General features: G+C 48.9%; 2 protein-coding genes across 2 annotated transcripts in view; one reads left to right on the top strand and one right to left on the bottom strand.

The window, feature by feature from the left end:
- The window catches only part of LOC140729327 (retinal guanylyl cyclase 2-like), a 76649-nt gene extending 65367 nt beyond the window's left edge, over window positions 1-11282 (top strand). Inside the window, exons 19-20 of the mRNA XM_073048961.1 lie at window positions 3634-3715; window positions 10014-11282. Of these exons, the coding sequence (XP_072905062.1) occupies window positions 3634-3715 (82 nt within the window). The 3' untranslated portion in view covers window positions 10014-11282. The remainder of the gene's footprint in view (window positions 1-3633; window positions 3716-10013) is intronic.
- Window positions 11283-17933: 6651 nt separating this feature from the next.
- LOC140729324 (uncharacterized) overlaps window positions 17934-20630 on the bottom strand; it is a 44221-nt gene continuing 41524 nt past the window's right edge. The window contains exon 6 of the mRNA XM_073048953.1: window positions 17934-19697. Coding sequence (XP_072905054.1) covers window positions 19648-19697 — 50 coding nt within the window. The 3' untranslated portion in view covers window positions 17934-19647. The remainder of the gene's footprint in view (window positions 19698-20630) is intronic.

The following is a 20630-nucleotide window of genomic DNA, read 5'->3' as shown; positions in this document are numbered from 1 at the left end:
CAGTAGACCCTGGGACAGTTCCCAATATCCTGGTTTGGGGTGAAGTACACCCCCACACCCATAAGAAATCATACATTTTACCCAGATCATAGATGCCGCCTAATTTTGTAGGATATTACATAGCAAGATCCCACTAACAGGGTACCCATAGACATTTCCAAGTGATTATGTGATCTCCCACACTTCCCCCATTCTACCTGATCCACCACGCTCACCCAGAAGGGTGACCGATTTTGTCTCCATATTCTTTCCAAATAACACGACGCTCCCACAGTGAGGTGCCCCCTCCAATATGAGACACAATGCTCTCTCTCCATTGCCCCACCTGCGGGATTCACTACAATGCTGGCGTTGCTCAGTGTGGCTCCTGTTGTGCTGCCAGACTTCACTCTCCCCAACAGCATGAGAGTGAACCCCTTACACCCCTCTGGTGCGACCCTCACACAGTGTAAACACCCCGCAGAGTGACAGCGGGACAGAGAGACTCCGGTGCGACCCTCACACAGTGTAAACACCCCGCAGAGTGACAGCGGGACAGAGAGAGTCCGGTGCGACCCTCACACAGTGTAAACACCCCGCAGAGTGACAGCGGGACAGAGAGACTCCGGTGTGACCCTAGCATAGTGTAAACGCCCCGCAGAGTGACAGCGGGACAGAGAGACTCTGGTGCGACCCTCACACAGTGTAAACGCCCCGCAGAGTGACAGCGGGACAGAGAGAGTCCGGTGCGACCCTCACACAGTGTAAACACCCCGCAGAGTGACAGCGGGACAGAGAGAGTCCGGTGCGACCCTCACACAGTGTAAACGCCCCGCAGAGTGACAGCGGGACAGAGAGACTCCGGTGCCCCTCACACAGTGTAAACACCCCGCAGAGTGACAGCGGCACAGAGAAAGTCCGGTGCCCCTCACACAGTGTAAACACCCCGCAGAGTGACAGCGGGACAGAGAGAGTCCGGTGCGCCCCTCACACAGTGTAAACACCCCGCAGAGTGACAGCGGGACAGAGAGAGTCCGGTGCCCCTCACACAGTGTAAACACCCCGCAGAGTGACAGCGGGACAGAGAGACTCCGGTGCCCCTCACACAGTGTAAACACCCCGCAGAGTGACAGCGGCACAGAGAGAGTCCGGTGCGCCCCTCACACAGTGTAAACACCCCGCAGAGTGACAGCGGGACAGAGAGAGTCCGGTGCGACCCTCACACAGTGTAAACACCCCGCAGAGTGACAGCGGGACAGAGAGAGTCCGGTGCGCCCCTCACACAGTGTAAACACCCCGCAGAGTGACAGCGGCACAGAGAGACTCCGGTGCCCCTCACACAGTGTAAACACCCCGCAGAGTGACAGCGGCACAGAGAGAGTCCGGTGCCCCTCACACAGTGTAAACACCCCGCAGAGTGACAGCGGGACAGAGAGAGTCCGGTGCCCCTCACACAGTGTAAACACCCCGCAGAGTGACAGCGGGACAGAGAGACTCCGGTGCCCCTCACACAGTGTAAACACCCCGCAGAGTGACAGCGGGACAGAGAGACTCCGGTGCCCCTCACACAGTGTAAACACCCCGCAGAGTGACAGCGGGACAGAGAGACTCCGGTGCCCCTCACACAGTGTAAACACCCCGCAGAGTGACAGCGGGACAGAGAGAGTCCGGTGCGACCCTCACACAGTGTAAACGCCCCGCAGAGTGACAGCGGGACAGAGAGACTCCGGTGCCCCTCACACAGTGTAAACACCCCGCAGAGTGACAGCGGGACAGAGAGAGTCCGGTGCGACCCTCACACAGTGTAAACACCCCGCAGAGTGACAGCGGGACAGAGAGAGTCCGATGCCCCCCTCACACAGTGTAAACACCCCGCAGAGTGACAGCGGGACAGAGAGACTCCGGTGCCCCTCACACAGTGTAAACACCCCGCAGAGTGACAGCGGGACAGAGAGAGTCCGGTGCCCCTCACACAGTGTAAACACCCCGCAGAGTGACAGCGGGACAGAGAGACTCCGGTGCCCCTCACACAGTGTAAACACCCCGCAGAGTGACAGCGGGACAGAGAGAGTCCGATGCCCCTCACACAGTGTAAACACCCCGCAGAGTGACAGCGGGACAGAGAGAGTCCGATGCCCCTCACACAGTGTAAACACCCCGCAGAGTAACAGCGGGACAGAGAGACTCCGGTGCCCCGCACACAGTGTAAACACCCCGCAGAGTGACAGCGGGACAGAGAGAGTCCGGTGCGACCCTCACACAGTGTAAACACCCCGCAGAGTGACAGCGGGACAGAGAGACTCCGGTGCCCCTCACACAGTGTAAACACCCCGCAGAGTGACAGCGGGACAGAGAGAGTCCGATGCCCCTCACACAGTGTAAACACCCCGCAGAGTGACAGCGGGACAGAGAGAGTCCGATGCCCCTCACACAGTGTAAACACCCCGCAGAGTAACAGCGGGACAGAGAGAGTCCGGTGCCCCTCACACAGTGTAAACACCCCGCAGAGTGACAGCGGCACAGAGAGACTCCGGTGCGACCCTCACACAGTGTAAACACCCCGCAGAGTGACAGCGGGACAGAGAGACTCCGGTGCCCCTCACACAGTGTAAACGCCCCGCAGAGTGACAGCGGGACAGAGAGAGTCCGGTGCGACCCTCACACAGTGTAAACACCCCGCAGAGTGACAGCGGGACAGAGAGAGTCCGGTGCGACCCTCACACAGTGTAAACACCCCGCAGCGGGACAGAGAGAGTCCGGTGCGACCCTCACACAGTGTAAACACCCCGCAGCGGGACAGAGACAGTCCGGTGCGACCCTCACACAGTGTAAACACCTCGCAGAGTGACAGCGGGACAGAGAGAGTCCGGTGCGACCCTCACACAGTGTAAACACCCCGCAGAGTGACAGCGGGACAGAGAGACTCCGGTGCCCCTCACACAGTGTAAACACCCCGCAGAGTGACAGCGGCACAGAGAGACTCCGGTGCCCCTCACACAGTGTAAACACCCCGCAGAGTGACAGCTGGACAGAGAGACTCCGGTGTGACCATCGCACAGTGTAAACACCCCGCAGCGGGACAGAGAGAGTCCGGTGCGACCCTCACACAGTGTAAACACCCCGCAGAGTGACAGCGGGACAGAGAGAGTCCGGTGCGACCCTCACACAGTGTAAACGCCCCGCAGAGTGACAGCGGGACAGAGAGAGTCCGGTGCGACCCTCACACAGTGTAAACGCCCCGCAGAGTGACAGCGGGACAGAGAGAGTCCGGTGCGACCCTCACACAGTGTAAACGCCCCGCAGAGTGACAGCGGGACAGAGAGAGTCCGGAGCAACCCTCACACAGTGTAAACATCTCGCAGATTGACAGCGGGACAGAGAGAGTCCGATGCCCCTCACACAGTGTAAACACCCCGCAGAGTGACAGCGGGACAGAGAGAGTCCGATGCCCCCCTCACACAGTGTAAACACCCCGCAGAGTGACAGCGGGACAGAGAGAGTCCGGTGCGACCCTCGCACAGTGTAAACACCCCGCAGAGTGAAAGTTCTACAGTCGGAGACTGAAACTGTTCACCTCCAACCCCCCAACCTTGCCGTCCTCCCCACCCCGCTGTCGGTGTTCGAGTATAACGGGTGTAATTATTCTTCCCCCAGCGCCAGCAACCATGGACTGAACCTGGATGAGGTCCCCCCAGAGAGGAGGCAGAAGCTGCTGAAGGCCAGGAATATGATATAGGCAAGTGTCGCCATTATAACTCGGCAAAGCCTTTATCCAGTGGTGAAGTAGAAATTTTGATGAGCTCCCTTTCACGTCACATTTTTATATAGTGGATTCGGCCCAGTACATCACCGGTAAAGCCCTCCAACCACTGCATGAAACACTGTGGTAGGAAAGCAGCATCCATCATCAGAGATCCCCACCACCCAGGCCATGTTCTCTTGTATATACAAGAGCCTCAGGACTCGCACCACCAGGTTCAGGAACAGTTACTACCCCTCAACCATCAGGCTCTTGAACAAAAGGGGGTAACTACACTCATCTATTGAGATGTTCCCACAACCATTGATCTCACTTTAAAGACTTGTTATCTCACTTTCTCATGTTCTCATTATTTATTGACATTTATTTATATTTGCATTTGCACAGTTTCATGTCTTCGGCACTCTGTTATAGTTGATATAATTGATCCTGTTGTAGTTACTATTCTATAGATTTGCTGAGTACTCCGGCAGGAAAATGAATCTCAGGGTTGTATGTGGTGACATATACTCTGATAATGAATTTTACTTTGAACTTTATGGTTCGACCAGCAGCATAGAGCTGTAAACCCTTTCAGCCTCAACAGTGTTGATGCAGAAATCCCATGACCCATTCTCTGATCTCTGAGATGGAGAATTTTAAATTTCACAGACAGGGAGACTCCTAAGATCATTCTCGAACTCTAAACAGACCTGGACTCTTGAAATGTGGCATTGCCAATTCCTGCACTCTGTTCTTCAGACCTCCTCGTTCTCACGGGGCCATCTCCTCATACTGTGATTCGATCCAGTACAGGAGAAGATGGGCTAAATGGCTCCCGCCAGCGAAGCAGAGGTTTCAGCTTGGAACATAGTCCAGTAGAGTACAGAAACAGGCCCTTAGGCTGACAATGTTGTGTCGAACTACTTAAACACCTACCCAAACTAATCCCTTCAGTTTACACAATCAGCAACATTTAAAAGCCATCTAAACCCGTACATGCCTGGGAGAGGTTTAGATGTCTGTGGGTCGAAGGAGACTGGCTCGCTGGGCAACACAGTTGCCATGACAAGACGAGTTAGAGCAATGGGCCTGTTTCTGTGCGGTAGGATTCCAGGAATGTCCATGTCTTTTCATTCTCTGCTCATCCATTTATCTGTCTGAGACCCATTAAAAGCCTCCATTGTATCTGCCTCCACTACCACCCCCGGCAACGCATTCCAGGCACCACCACTCCTCTGTGTAAAAGGGAACTTATCTCTCACATCTCCTTTAAACTTTACCCCACTCACCTTGAATGCATACCCTCTAATATTAGGCATTTCAACTCTGGGGGAGAAGAGACACTATCTGTCTATCTAAGCCTCTCATAATCCTCTGCTGCTCCTGAGAAAACAACCCAAGTTTGTCCAGCCTTTCCTACCCACTAATCCAGACAGCACCCTGATGAACCTTTTCTCAGAGCCTCACATCCTTCAATAAATGACATCATCAGATGTTGTCTCGCTAGTTTTACGGAACTGTTCAAAAGTCTTTGGCACAGACAGTATATATAGCTGGAGTGCCCGAGACTTTTGCACAGAACTGTAGTAATTTACTGTATTACACTGTACTGCTGCCACAAGAAAAACAGGTTTCATGACATACGTGAGTGATGATAAACCAGATTCTGATCTGGGTCTCTGTTGTGGACTGAGAGTGTGAAGGGGGCAGGGAAAGGGGAATCATGGTTGGGAAAAGGGGAGGGGAGAGGGGAGGGAAGGTGCACAAAATGTGGAAGGAACTCAGCAGGCCAAGTACAGAGGACATGTCAGAGGTAGGTTTTTTACGCAGAGAGTGGTGAGGGCGTGGAATGAGCTGCCAGTAAAGGTGGTGGAGGCGGATACAATAGGGTCTTTTAAGAGTCTTTTGGATAAGTACATGAAGCTTAGAAAAATAGAAAGGCCATAGGTAAGCCTAGTAATTTCTAAGATATGGACATGTTCGGCACAACTTTGTGGGCCGAAGGGCCCGGATTGTGCTGTAGGTTGTCTATGTTTCTATGTATGTTTCTAATTATCTTGGGGTCCATGTCCATGGATCTCTAAAAGTTGCACTACAAGTTGACAGGGTGGTTAAGAAGGTGTATGGTGTGACGGCCTTCGTTAGTCAAGGGATTGAGCTCAGGAGCCATGAGGTAATGTTGCAGCTGTATAAAATCCTAGTTAGATCACACTTGGAATATTGTCCCGAACAAGGGTCTCGGCCCAAAACATCGACTGTCTGTTCATTTCCATGGACCTGCTGAGTTCCTCCAGCATTTTGTGCGTGTTGCTTTGGATTTCCAGCATCTGCAGGTCCTCTGCAAGACCAGAATGGTGATCCATGTGTACAGCCAAATGAGATAGGGGGGATCTTAAATGGATTTTTTATCTTTATTTACCTGGGAGATGGACACAGAATCTATAGAAGTGAGCAGCAGCGAGGTCATGCACCCTATGCACATTACAGAGGAGGAAGTGTTTGCTGTCCTGAGGTAAATTTGGGTGGATGAATCCCCAGAGCCTGACAAGGTGTTTCTTCGGACCCTGTGGGAGGCAAGTGCAGAAATTGCAGGGGCCATAGCAGAGATATTTAAATCATCCTTAATGGCAGGTGAGGTATCAAGTCAAGACAAGTCAATTTTATTGTCATTTTGACCATAACTGCTGGTACAGTACATAGTAAAAATGAGACAACGTTCCTCCAGGACCATGGTGTTACATGACACAATACAAAAACTAGACTGAACTACATAAAAAAACAACACGACTACAGACCTACACAGGACTGCATAAATTGCACAAAACTGTGCAGGCATTACAATAAATAATAAACAGGACAATAGGGCAGTAAGGTGTCAGTCCAGACTCTGGGTATTGAGGAGTCTGATAGCTTGGGGGAAGAACCTGTTACATAATCTGGTCGTGAGAGCCCGAATGCTTCGGTACCTTTTCCCAGACGGCAGGAGGGAGAAGAGTTTGTATGAGGGGTGCGTGGGGTCCTTCATAATGCTGTTTCCTTTGGGGATGCAGCGTGTAGTGTAAATGTCCGTGATGGCAGGAAGAGAGACCTTGATGATCTTCTCAGCTGACCTCACTATCCGCCGCAGGATCTTGCGATCCGAGATGGTACAATTTCTGAACCAGGCAGTGATGCAGTTGCTCAGGACGTTCTCAATGCAACCCCTGTAGAATGTAATGAGGATGGGGGGTGGGAGATGGACTTTCCTCAGCAAAAAGTAGAGACACTGCTGGGCTTTCTTTGCTATGGAGCAGGTGTTGACAGACCAGGTGAGATTCTCTGCCAGGTGAACACCAAGAAATTTGGTTCTCTTGACGATCTCTACTGAGGAGCCGTCAATGTTCAGCGGGGAGTGGTCGCTCCGTGCCCTCCTGAAGTCAACAACCATCTCTTCTGTTTTGTTCACATTAAGAGACAGGTTGTTGGCTCTGCACCAGTCCGTTAGCCGCTGCAGCTCGTCTCTGTAAGCTGTCTCGTCGTTCTTGCTGATGAGACTCACCACGGTCGTGTCATCGGCGAACTTGATGATGTGGTTTGAGCTGTGTGTTGCAGCACAGTCATGGGTCAGCAGAGTGAACAGCAGTGGACTGAGCACGCAGCCCTGGGGAGCTCCCGTGCTCAGTGTGATGATGTTGGAGATGCTGCTCCTGATCCGGACTGACAGAGGTCTCCCAGTCAGGAAGTCTAGGATCCAGTTGCAGAGGGAGGTGTTCAGGCCCAGTAGGCTCAGCTTTCCAATCAGTTTCTGAGGGATGATTGTGTTGAATGCTGAACTGAAGTCTATGAACAGCATTCGAGCGTATGTGTCTTTTTTGTTCAGGTGGGTTAGGGCCAGGTGGAGGGTGGTGGCAATGGCATCGTCTGTTGAGCGGTTGGGACGGTACGCAAACTGCAGGGTCCTCAGCAGCACACACACCTCCGCGGTCATCCATGGCTTCTGGTTAGTGTGTATAGTGATGGTCTTGGGCAGAGTAACATCATCAATGCACTTGCTGATGTAGCTGGTCACTAATGCTATGTACTCCTCTAAGTTGGTAGGGTCGCCATCAGTTGCAGCCTCCCTGAACATGTGCCAGTCAGTGTTCTCAAAGCAGTCTTGAAGAGCAGAGATGGCTCCTGCTGGTCAGGTTTTCACCTGCTTCTGAACTGGTCTGTATGCTGGGATTAGCATAACAGAAATGTGGTCTGAGTAGCCGAGGTGGGGGCGGGGCTCTGCCCGGTACGCGTCGGGGATGTTTGGGTAAACCAGGTCCAATGCGTTCTCCCCCTTGTTGCAAAGGATTGGGGAATAGCTAATGTTGTTCTGCTGTTTAAGAATGGCTGTAAAAGTATACCAGGTGGGGAACCCGACATCAGGACAGGGGAGGTTATTGTAAGATTTTCTAAGGGACCAGATATATGAGTATTTGGATAAATATGGATTGATTAAGAATGGTCATTATGGCTTCATGTGTGGGAGGTCATGTCTAACCAATCTTGCAGAGTTTTTCAAGGAAGTTACTGGGAAAGTTGATGTAGGAAAAGCAGTGGATGTTGCCTACATGGACGTTAGTAAGATATTTGACAAAGTCCCACATGGGAGGTTGATCAAGAAGGTTCAGTCGCTCAGTACTCAAGATGAGATAGTAAATTGGAGTAGATATTGGCTTTGTGGGAGAAGCCAGAGGGTGGTAGTAGATGGTTGCCTCTCTGACTGGAGGCCTGTGGCTAGCGTTGTGCCGCAGGGATTGGTGTTGGGTCCATTGTTGCTTGTCATCTATATCAATGATCTGGATGATAATATGGTAAACTGGGTCACACATTTGTGGATGACAACAAGATTGAGGGTGTAGTGGACAGTGAGGAAGACTATCATGGCTTACAGTGGGATCTGACCAAATTGAAAAATGGGCTGAAAAATGGTAGATGGAATTTAATGCAGACAAGTGCAAGGTGTTGTACTTCAGTGGGACCAACCAGAGTGGATCTTACACAGTGAAAGGTAGGGCACTGAGGAATACGGTAGAACAAAGCGATCTGGGAATATAGGTCAATAATTCATTGAAAGTGGCATCACGGGTAGATAGCATCGTAAAGAAAGCCTTTCACACTCTGGCCTTTGTAAATCCGTGCACATGTCCTGTTAAAGTTGTATAAAACATTGGTGAGGCCTAATTTGGAGTTCTGTGCAGTTTTGGTCACCTACCTATAGGAAAGATGTAAATAAAGTTGAAAGAATACTGAGAAAATTTACAAGGACGTTGCCGGGACTGGAGGACCTGAGTTATTTGAAAAGACTGAATAGGTTAGAACTTTATTCCTCGGACCATAAAAGATTGAGGGGAGATTTGACAGAGGTATATAAAATTATGAGGGGTATAAATGGGGTAAATGCAAGCAGGCTTTTTCCTCTTGGGTAGAGTGGGACTACAATTAGAGGTCATGGGCTTACGGGTGAATGATGAGAAGTTTAAGGGGAACATGAGGGGAAACCTCTTCACTCAGAAGATCATGAGAGGAATGAACTGCATGCAAATTAGATTTCAAAGTTTAAGAGAAGTTTGGATAGGTAAATGGATAGTAGGGATATGGAGGGTTATGGTGCAGTCAATGGGAGTAGGCAGTTTACTTAGTTTTGGGATGGACTAGATGGGCTGAAGGGCTGTTCCTTTGCTGTACTTTCTATGACTATGCAGAATTTCTTGTGTTTGAGTCCTGGAATATTATCTTCAGTTCTGGTCACCTCATAGGAGAGATATAGAAGCTTTAGAGAGGGTGCAGAGGAGATTTACCAGGATGCTGCCTGAATTAGAGGGCATGTCTTATGAGGAAAGGTTGAGCAAACTAGGGTTTTTCTTGTTGGAGTGAAGAAGAATGAGAGGTGACTTGATAGAGATGTATAATGTGATGAGAGGCATAGATCATGTGGATAGCCAGAGACCTTCTCCCAGGACATAAATGGCTGATAAGAGGGGGCATAATGTTAAGGAGATTGGAGGAAAATTTGGGGGGGGGGTGATATCAGAGGGAGGTTCATTACACAGAGAGTGGCATGTCTGTGGAACACACTGCTAGGGGTGGTGGTAGAGGTAGGTAGGTTTATTAGGGACATTTAAGAAACTTAGACCAGCACATAGAGGATAGAAACTGGAGGGCTATGTAGGAGGGAAGGCTTGGAGTTCTGTAGGTTAAAAGGTTGGTAGAATTATCACGGGCTGAATGGTCTGTATTGTGCTGTTATGTTCTATGCTAATACCATCTCTTCTTCCACAAGCATCCCCAGACATCGTGACTATGACAGTGGAAGGGAAGAGACAATGGCCAGTGGTTGGGGCAAGCCCTTCTCTCGATCATCACCACTCTGCTGGACACCCTCCCCCCCGCCTTCCCTCAGTCCTAACTTTACCACCCCCCCCACCCCAACCTACCAGTCGTGGGATTTAGCTCCTCTCCCAATCCAACGACTACTGATCTGAGCAGCCTACATTCTGGCACACGCAGTCCTGGCTCAGGAGGGGTGGGCGTGGATTGTTCCTGTTGCACAGGAGACAAACCGCCCTATAAACTTTGTACATAAACAGTATATATAGTGGATTTCACATATTCCTGTGAAATCTGTAAATGTGGACTTCAAAGAGGCTGAAATACTGTGCAGTGGTTGAATTTTCTGTATTGTTGTTGAATTTTATAAAGTTAAAAAGGCTCTATGAATAAAGAAAATTCTGTGAAATTGTTTATTCACTTCCTCCAACAACTGCTCATGGTTTGTAGTCCTTCACAGGGTCAAGGAGAGGGATAAACGAGGCGGCAGATGCTGGAATCCAAAGGGAAACACACAAAATGCTGCGTCTATTGAATTGGATAAACAGTCGATGTTTCAGGCCGAAGCCCTTCTTTGGGACTGGAAGGGCAGGTGGAAGCTGCCAGAACAAGAAGTTGCGGGGAGGGGGAGGAGGAGGAATACAATCTGGCAGGTGAGAGGTGAGACCAAGTGACGGGGAAGGTGACTGGGTGGAGTAGGGGGAGGTTGCTAGGACTTGATAGGTGGAAGGGGTAAAGGAGTCTGACAAGAGAGGACAGTGGATCATGGTTGAGAGGAACCAGAGGGAGATGATATGCAGGTGAGGAGAAGAGAAGGGGATAAGAGGGAGCACTGTTCCCTCTAAGCTGCGGAGGTGTGTAGCCACACGGTAACAGAAATGCTGCCGTGCACAGAGCCTTCATTGCCACGCAGCTGAGAAAGGGAAAACTGCCAAAGGGTCTTGGCCTGAAACGTCAATTGTACTCTTTTCCATAGATGCTGACTGGCTGCTGAATTCTCCAGCATTTTGTGAGTGTTGCTTGTATTTCCAGCATCTGCAGATTTTCTCTTGTTTGTGATTGCAAAAATCAAATTCAATTATTTCCCCAATTGTACATTCAGGCCATTTTTGTTTTAACTATCATTTCTGTTATTCCATGGTAACATATCACTTTCATTCTAAATGATCAAAAATATAACACAAAATATAAAAATACTCCAATGAATTATCATCTTCTGTAATCAGCAATACTATGCTTCCAAGCAGTTTCACTGCGTGCTTATGGCCGTGTCTCCATGCAACTTAAACATTTCACTCACACAAGCCACGTGGGTGAAAACAGGCTTTCTTTTCACTGTTTCAAACAAACATATAACTCAAAGAATTATACAGAACTTCAGAGAAAAATATTTAAAAGTTTTTCTGAGAACACTAATGTGCCAATGCACTTAAAATTCCAATTATTTTCCTGAAGAAGGGAGATGAAGAATGAAACACACAGGCTGTACTGTTTAATCCTCAATAACTTTATTATTTGTATGTTTTTAAAGTAAAGTTTTTAAAGTCCTTTTTTCTCAACATGAAATGATATTTACATTAAATAAATTATTTTAAGTCTTTTAAAAATATTGAACAGTTATTTATAATTAAATTGAACAGATTTCAACCTTGTCGCATAATCACTTGGATAATAGGTTTTCTCACAATGAGTTAAAAAGAATGGCAAGATTTTGACCCTGTTGGAATTGCAAATGCAACCAGTTCTGAATTTGGAAAAGAGAATGTTGTATGCCTGACAAAAAATACTCGGGTACTGATACGATGAAGGAGTTGCCTCTAAAATAACGTAGCAATATTGTGCTTTCAAATTGTCGTTTCTGAGAAACTTTCGACGGGGTCAATGAAGGAGTTCGCTGATACGTTGAACTACTTGCTTAGAAATGAAGAACCTGAAGAACTGTCAATTCTTGTTAATGTTATTGGAACGTTTCAAGCTTCTAGTGCTCACTTGGAAATGTAGATTCAGTCTTATGAATTTGATCAAATGTAAATCCAGAAGCAGACTAGAACCCTAACCCTCACCCTAACCCTGACCCTAACCGAGAGTGATGTAGGAGTGAAGTTTCAGACTGATCTTGGAGTAGGTTAAAAAGTCAACATAATAATGTGGACTGAAGGGCCTCCGTCGGTCAGAGTCGACCATGGATATTGTGTCCTAGCTGTCTAGATACGCAAGCCTGGGCAATACAACATGGAGAGCAAGCTGTTGCCCTTGTAGCAAGCTCCCCTCTCTGCGCAACTGAGGCACCCAAAGGAACGGCAGAGACCGATACAGTTTGGTAGCAGCAGCATCACAGGAGTCAATATTGAACTCAGCGTAGGACTGCCTTAGGGACTCCAGCCCTGGATTTTTCCCTCGGGGTTTACTCCCGAAGCCGACCCCGTGAGTGGGCAGCCAAGGGTGAGATCAGCGTTTTCCTTCTCCTAGATGAGCTGCCAACCATGGCTGATGAGCCCAATCTGTCCAAAGCAACTGGTTTTAAGGCACCAGTAACCTGCCTTTGTCCCTTTTCCTGTCAGTAGAAACAGTTCTGCTGGGCTTAGTTGCCAAGCCAGGAGGCCAGTGTCTGGACTTGTTTGTCAGGGGCTATTTGAGTCACACACCATTGGGAGCATTTAATAGATAGTGGGAGCTTGTCCCCATTACCACCCTCAGATATAACAACCTTAAGGAACAGTGTACAGTTTAGAAGCCCCTACGAGGGAGAGAGCAAAGGTGCCCTACCCTTTGGAACAAGGGCAGGGCAAATAAGGGAGCTCCCATGGGGAGAGCTCCCTCAGTACAGTCACCATGGCTGTGTTAGTTTTAACTTAGTTATGGAGAAGACCATAACATACAAGAGCAGAATTAGGCCATTTGGCCTATTTCATCATGCCTGATTTATTTTCCACCCAACCTCATTCCTCTGCCTTCTCCCCATAACCTTTGACACCCTTATTAATCAAGAACCTGTTAACTGCTGTTTTAAATACACCCAAAGACTTGGCCTCCACAGCCACCTGTGGCAATGAATTCTGAAGATTCACCACCCTCCAGCTAAAGAAATTCCTCCTCATCTCTGCTCTAAAGGGACACCCTTCTATTCTGAGGCTGTGCCCACTGGTCCTAAACTCCCCCACTGTAGGAAACCTCCTCTCCACACTCACTCCATCTGTGCCCTCTGGTCCTAAACTCCCCCACTATAGGAAACCTCCTCTCCACACTCACTCCATCTGTGCCCTCTGGTCCTAAACTCCCCCACTATAGGAAACCTCCTCTCCACACTCACTCCATCTAGGCTTTTCATTGTTCAATCAGTTTCGAAGAGATCCCAACTTGTTCTTCTAAAATCCAGTGAGTACAGGCCTGGAGCCTTCAAACGCTCCTCATATGTTAACCCTTTCATTTCCCAGATCATTCACACAAACCTCCTCTGGATCCTTTCCAGTTCCAACACACCTTTCCTTAGATAAGGGGTGCAATTTGTTCACAATACTCCAAGTGCAGACTGGCCCATACCTTGTAAAGCCTCAGCAAAGTAGAGATTTGGTCCATGGATTCAGTTTCGAAATCAAGGAAAGGCAAATGCTAATGGTATTAGACAATAGTTGATTGGAGTAGACTGTGGACAAAGGGGTGTCTGTCAAAGTGAGATATTATACAAAAAGGGAAATACGAGAGGTTTAAGGTCAGAGAGTTCCTATTACAGTGGAAGCCAAGGCAGCAGGTAGGCAAGTTTTATGAAGAAGTAACCAAGAAGGTTGATAAGGGGGGATTGGTAGATGTGGTCTGTAAAGACTTCAGTAAGACCATGGTGAGGTGAATGGGATCTGGGGTGATGTTTATGAGTTTCTCAGATACATTCTGTGGTCACTTTATTAGGTACCTTCTATACCCAATAAAGGGGCCACTGAGTGTGTGTTTGTGCCTTCTGCTGCTGTAGCCCATCCACTTCAGGGTTCAACGTGTTCTGCACTCCACTGTTGTAACGTGTGGTTATTTCAGTTACTGTCGCCTTCCTGTCCCTTGAACCAGTCTGGCCATTCTCCTCTGACCTCTCTCATTAACAAGGTGTTTTCACCCACAGAACTGCTGCTCACTGGGTATTTTTTTGTTTTTCACACCATTCTCTGTAAACTCTAGAGATTGTTGTGCATGAAAATCCCAGGAGATCAGCAGTTTCTGAGATACTCAAACCACCCCATCTGGCACCAACAAGCATTCCACGGTTAGTCAGTCAGATCACATTTCTTCCCCATTCTGATGTTTGGTCTGAACAACAACTGACCCTCTTGACCACATCTACATGCTTTTATGCATCGAGTTGCTGTCACATGATTGACTGATTGGATATTTGCGCTAATGAGTAGGTGTACCTAATAAAATGGCCACTCGGTATAGGCATGTGAAGGTGCAGAGAATGGAGGGATATGGACATTGTTTAGGTGGAAGGGATTTAGTTTAGTTTGATATAGAGTTGCACAGCTCAGAAATAGGCCATTTGGCCCAGCTTCCCCATGCTGACCATCTGAGCTAGACCCATTTGCTGTGTCCCTCTAACCCTTTCCCGTCCATGTAACTGTCCGAGCCTTTCAGATGCTGTTATTGTACCTGTCTCAGCCAGTTGCTCTGGCAGCTCGTTCTTGAAACTCACTGCGCTATGGGTGAAAAAGTTGCCCATCAGGTCCCTGTTAAATGTCTCCCATCTCACCTAAAACCTGTGCTGTCTTGTTCTTGATTCCCCAAGCCTGGGAGAAAGCCCACGTGCGCACACCCTGTCTACACCTATTTCAATCTCTATCATGTTATCATACATCCCTGTAAGGCCACCCCTCATCCTCCTACTACTTACTGTCTGTTACCTCACTGGTGTTTAGGGGCAGCAATGAAGGTCCTCCCCCTCTGTTGGTGTTCAGGGCTTCCTTCATCGTGACCGTAGTTTTCTCTCGGTTTTCACTACTGTCAGTCATGGAAGTCCTGGGTGGAGACTCAGGAATAACATCACACTCAGATGTAGAAGGATTCTTCATTGCTGTTTCTGTTTGTTCGACCAGTCAGGGTTGTAAGTCCTAAGCTGAACCCCCATACAGGTACCTGGATGACCAGTGCATCACTCTTAGTCTGATCTCTACCCTTTCACCTGGTTGGCATGGGTGGCCCTACCAAGAGCCAAAACATAAAGCCTTGACTCCAGCCAACACGGCTCTCCGGGCCATTGAGGCACACACAACTCCAAACCACAACAAGGTTGTAGTTCTCAGTCTCCTACACTCCAATAAAAAAAGTCCTAACCTGGGTGGCAGGTGGAGATATGTCTCTTCCAAAGGAGGTGTGAGGTGCTCCTTCCCTCTGCTCGCCTGCAGCTCACCCTTGGGTGAGGTGTAGTAGCTACTTAACAACCTCCCCCCCCCAACCAATCAGGGTCACATGATGCCGTGGGAGCAGGTGGTGAATGGTCGTACGAGCAGCCGGTGCAGATCACAAGTCCTGGTTATGCGACCACTGACACCAGGCAGACAATCTCTGAAGAGTATTGATCATGGCTGGGGTCACCCGTCTTGTAAAGACATTGGCCAGAAGAAGGCAATGGCAAACCACTTCTGTAAAAAAATTTGCCAAGGACAGTCATGGTCAAAGATCATAATTGCCCACATCACATGACACAGAACATAATGATGATGATGATAATGAAGACAAACCTACTTGACCTCTCTCCATTCCTCAGTCCTTTGAGTTTTGACAGATCTCCTCTGCACTCATTTCTGCTTAATGTCACCTATCCTTGGTATAGAGACCAAAACTGATCACAATATTCCAAATGCAGTCTTCCCAATGTCTTGTTGAACTGCAACGTAATGTTTCTTCTACAGAATGTTAATTTAAAATGCTGCCTGGCCTGCTGAGTTCCTCCGGCATTTTGTGTGTTGCTACGAAATTAACTGATTGTGTCAGAGTGAGGGCCAGTTCTTGTACTGTAGAGTTCCATGATCTTTGTACTTTCACAGTTGCTTTTACTTAAACATGTACTGGCATGCAAAACCTTTACCTTTGTGTCCTGGTATGAAAACAGCTTTTGAACCATGCTGATGAGGCTCAGAATGAGTCTTGCCTACCGTATAATGCTTACAGTGTCCCCACCCCACCCCGCCACCACCATTCCCTGTACATGACGCATCCAGCTAAACACTCCCTGCCCACCACTGTCAGAACTTCGCCATGGACGGTCCCTGGCCCGGCTGCAAAAGGAGGAGGGTTGGGCATGAGACTAGCAACCCTGTCCCAGAGCTACAGAAATACATCTGATACCTGCAGGATCTCTGGAGTTTAATCTATCGGAGGATCTCTCCTGGGATCAGCACAATAGTGCCATCACAAAGAAGGCATAACAGTGCCTCTAATTTCTTAGAAGTTTACGTAGATTCGGCACGTCACCAAAAACTGACAAACAGGGTGAATCAAACTGTACATGAGGGCCTGGTCTGGAAACACCAGTGCCCAGGAATGGAAAAGGAGTGGATATAGCCCAGCCCATCACAAGAAAAGCCCTCCCCACCACTGAGCATCTTTACATGGAGAGCTGCCACAAGCAGCATCCATCATCCAGGCCATGCTCCCTTCTCACTAGTGCCATCGGGCCATCGGGCAGCTCCTGCACAGTTAGTTCAGACGCCTGAACCAGTGTGGATAACTTCACTCATCTCAACACTGAACTGGGTCTGCAACCTATAGACTCACTTTCAAGGACTCGACAACTCATGTTCTCAGTGTTATTTGCAGTTTGTCTTCTTTTACACATCAATCTTTTAATCAGTCTTTGTTTATCTATATTTAATTATTTAATGCCTGTCATGCCACTAGTGTTTAGGACAGCAGTGAGTGTCCTCCATCTCTGTCTGTCCTCGGCCATCTTCTCTATTGTGCCCCAGGTGTAGCTCAAGGTCCTCATTTCTGACTCTGTGCTACGGTGCCAAGTTGCCTTTGGTCTCCTGTGCTTCCTCCACCCTTCAGGGGCCCAGTGAAGTGTTGTCTTGTTGATGGAGTTGCCTCCCTTCTCATCACGATCCCACTCCATCTCCAACGTTCCCTCATGATGATTGTGGCCATGTCCTCTTGGTGACATTGAAGGAGTAGGGCATGGTTAGAGATCTTCCTCGGCCAGAAAATGGGGAGGATCTTCTGGAGGCTCACAGTGCAGAATGACAACAGCTTAGCAAGGTCATTCTCCATTAGGCACCAGCATTCTGACCTGTACAAAATTGTGGACAGAACACAATTCTGGTACAGATTCACCTTGGTGTGGACGCTGTATGTGGTTATTCATGCAGAGTTTTTCATAAAATTCTATTCTATTTCTTTTTTCCTGTCAGTGCTCACAGGAAAATGAGTGTCAGGGTACTTTCTGGCAGCATGCTAACTGTCCACTGTGCACTGTTGTTTAGGCCCTCCATCTTTGTCCCATCACACCCAGATGTAGAAGGATCCTTCATTGCTGTTTCCATAACTATTTTATTTTTGACCAGTCAGGGTTGTTAGCCCTGAGCTGAACCCCCGAACCTGGAGGACTGGTGGATCACTCTTAGTCTGACCTCTACCCTTTGACCTGTTTGGCATGGGTGACCCTTCCAAGAGCCAAAGCATAAAGCCCAGACAACACGGCCCTCCGGGTCATTGAGGCTCACAAGCCTTCAAAACTAATGATCCTCTTGGAGTTGTATGGCAGCATTTACTGCAGGCCCTTTGGCCCATCTAACCCATGCCAAACTGTTATTCTGGCTTGCCCCACCGACCCGCAGCTGTGATACTCAGCCAATGGATGTACTTCGATCATTGATCAGACACCTGACAGCTTGAACAACTCACACTGTTTTATTTTTTTTGGTTTCCAGCAACTGAAGATATTAGTATTTCATGAACAGCTTTGATCATCCAGATCCTTCCATGTCTCTCGGGCCAGTTCCCAGTCCACAGAAACCAGGGCGACTCCTTCAACAGGAAGGCCCAGACTTCCTTCCCAACATTCAGAATGACCCGCAGGGTGTCTGGGGCTCCTCCGAGACGTGCCGCCCAGCAACCCCCGATTGAACCCGAGCCTAATCCACAATGACCCATTAACCCACCAACCGGTACGTCTTCGGACTACGGGTGGAAACTGGAGGGTCCACAGGAAACCTACACAGTCACAAGGAGAAGTGGGACAGACAGACAGCCTCTCCAATGATGTACAGGGTTCTCCTGGGTCAGGGTCTGCAGAACCAGGGGCCCCAGGTTCAGAACAGATCGGCCTTCCTGGACAAAGACGAGCTTCCCCGAGGGGGTGGCAAACCTTTGAAATACTCTCCCCAAGAAGCTGTTTCACTGAGTGTTTTCGGGGTGGAGATTGATGGTTTTGTTGGTAAATGTGAGGTCATTCACTTTGGAAGGAAAAATGAAAGAGCAGATTATGATTTAAGTGGTAAAAGATTGCAGCGTGCTGCTGTGCAGAGGGACTTGGGAGTGCTTGTGCATGAATCACAAAAGGTTGGTTTGCAGGTACAGCAGGCTATCGAGAAGGCAAATGGGATGTTGGCCTTCATTGCTATTGGGATTGAATTTAAGAGCAGGGAGGTTATGTTACAACTGTACAGGGTACTGGTGAGGCTGCACCTGGAGTACTGTGTGCAGTTCTGGTCTCCTTACTTGAGGAAGGATATACTGGCTTTGGAGGAGATGCAGAGGAGGTTCACAAGGTTGATTCAAGAGATGATGGGGTTAGACTATGAGGAGAGATTGAGTCGCCTGGGACTGTACTCACTGGAATTCAGAAGAATGTGAGGAGATTTTGTAGAGACGTATAAAATTATGAAAGGGATAGATAAGATAGAGGCAGGAGAGCTGTTTCCCCTGATAGGTGAGACTAGAACTGGGGGAGTAGATTTAGGACAGAGATGAGGAGGAACTGCTTTTCCCAAAGAGTGGTGAATCTGTGGAATTCTCTGCCCAATGAAGCAGTGGAGGCTACCTGAGTAAATATATTTAAGATGATTTAGAGTAATTAAAGGTTCTGGGGAGAAGGCAGGTTGGTGGAGATGAGCCCATGGCCAGATTGATCATGATCTTATTGAATGGTGGAGCAGGCTCGACGGGCCAAATGGCCGACACCTGCTCCTATTCTTTGTGTTCTTATCCTTTTCTTTGGATGTTTACTTGTGTGTCGACACTGGGGTAGGTAGATTCGAGCCTCTGGAACCCCCCTCCCGGCCTTGCCTCACTGCGGTGGAACGAGTGAAGGAGTGATCAACATGAAGCTGCGGTCTTGACAGGCGATGGGAGAGGTCAACCACCACCAGCTCTGGACGGAGAACAGTGGTAAGGAGTAGGTAGACAGCTCATCATACACTCCCCCAGCCCCAAGGAAACGGGGTAAGGTGCGAGAAATGGGGGGGAGAAAGCGGGGGCTGTGCATGAAAAGTGCAATGCATAGCAAGACACTAAACTACGCGTCGCTCATTCTGCGCCTTCTCCCCACTGTCGTCGCGGGCACCAGGCCACTCTGGCACGTGGATGAGAGGAGGGACTTCAGGGGCCCATCACACCAAGGGTATGATTTCCGGACTGACAGAAACATCCTTTTGGTGTCCTGAGAGAGAACAAAGGGGAAAGTTATGTAGGATAACATTTTTACACATTAAAAGAGTTCTGGGAAACGTGTCGATTTTTTACAGGGGGTCCCGAGGAGTGTGTCAGTATTTACAGGGGGTCCCGAGGAGTGTGTCAGTATTTACGGGGGGTCCCGGGGAGTGTGTCAGTATTTACGGGGGGTCCCGGGTAGTGTGTCTGTATTTAAGGGGGGTCCCGGGGAGTGTGTCAGTATTTACGGGGGGTCCCGGTGAGTGTGTCAGTATTTACAGGGGGTCCCAGGGAACGTATTGGTACTTATGGGGGTCCCAGGAAGTGTACCAGTTTTTTGCAGGGGTTCCCTGGGGAGTGTGTCAGTATTTATAGTGTGTCTCAGGGAGTGTGTCAGTATTTACAGGGGCACTAGGGAGGGTGTCAGTATTTACAGGGGTTCTCGGGGAGTGTGTCAGTATTTACAGGGGTTCCCGGGAAGTGTGTCAGTATTTACAGGGGTCCCGGGGAGTGTGTCAGTATTTACAGGGGTTCCCGGGGAGTGTGTCAGTATTTACAGGGGGCCCTAGGGAGGGTGTCAGTATTTACAGGGGTTCCCTGGGGAGTGTGTCAGTATTTATAGTGTGTCTCAGGGAGGGTGTCAGTATTTACAGGGGCACTAGGGAGGGTGTCAGTATTTACAGGGGTTCTCGGGGAGTGTGTCAGTATTTACAGGGGTTCCCGGGAAGTGTGTCAGTATTTACAGGGGTCCCGGGGAGTGTGTCAGTATTTACAGGGATTCCCGGGGAGTGTGTCAGTATTTACAGGGGGCCCTAGGGAGGGTGTCAGTGTTTAGAGGGGTTCCCTGGGGAGTGTGTCAGTATTTATAGTGTGTCTCAGGGAGGGTGTCAGTATGTACAGGGGTTCCCTGGGGAGTGTGTCAGTATTTACAGGGGTTCCCCGG

The sequence above is a fragment of the Hemitrygon akajei genome, chromosome 6 (genome assembly GCF_048418815.1).
Source record: "Hemitrygon akajei chromosome 6, sHemAka1.3, whole genome shotgun sequence".
Classification (NCBI taxonomy): Eukaryota; Metazoa; Chordata; class Chondrichthyes; order Myliobatiformes; family Dasyatidae; genus Hemitrygon; species Hemitrygon akajei.
Note: the sequence above shows the minus strand (reverse complement) of the source record. Positions and strands in the feature narration are given on the sequence as shown.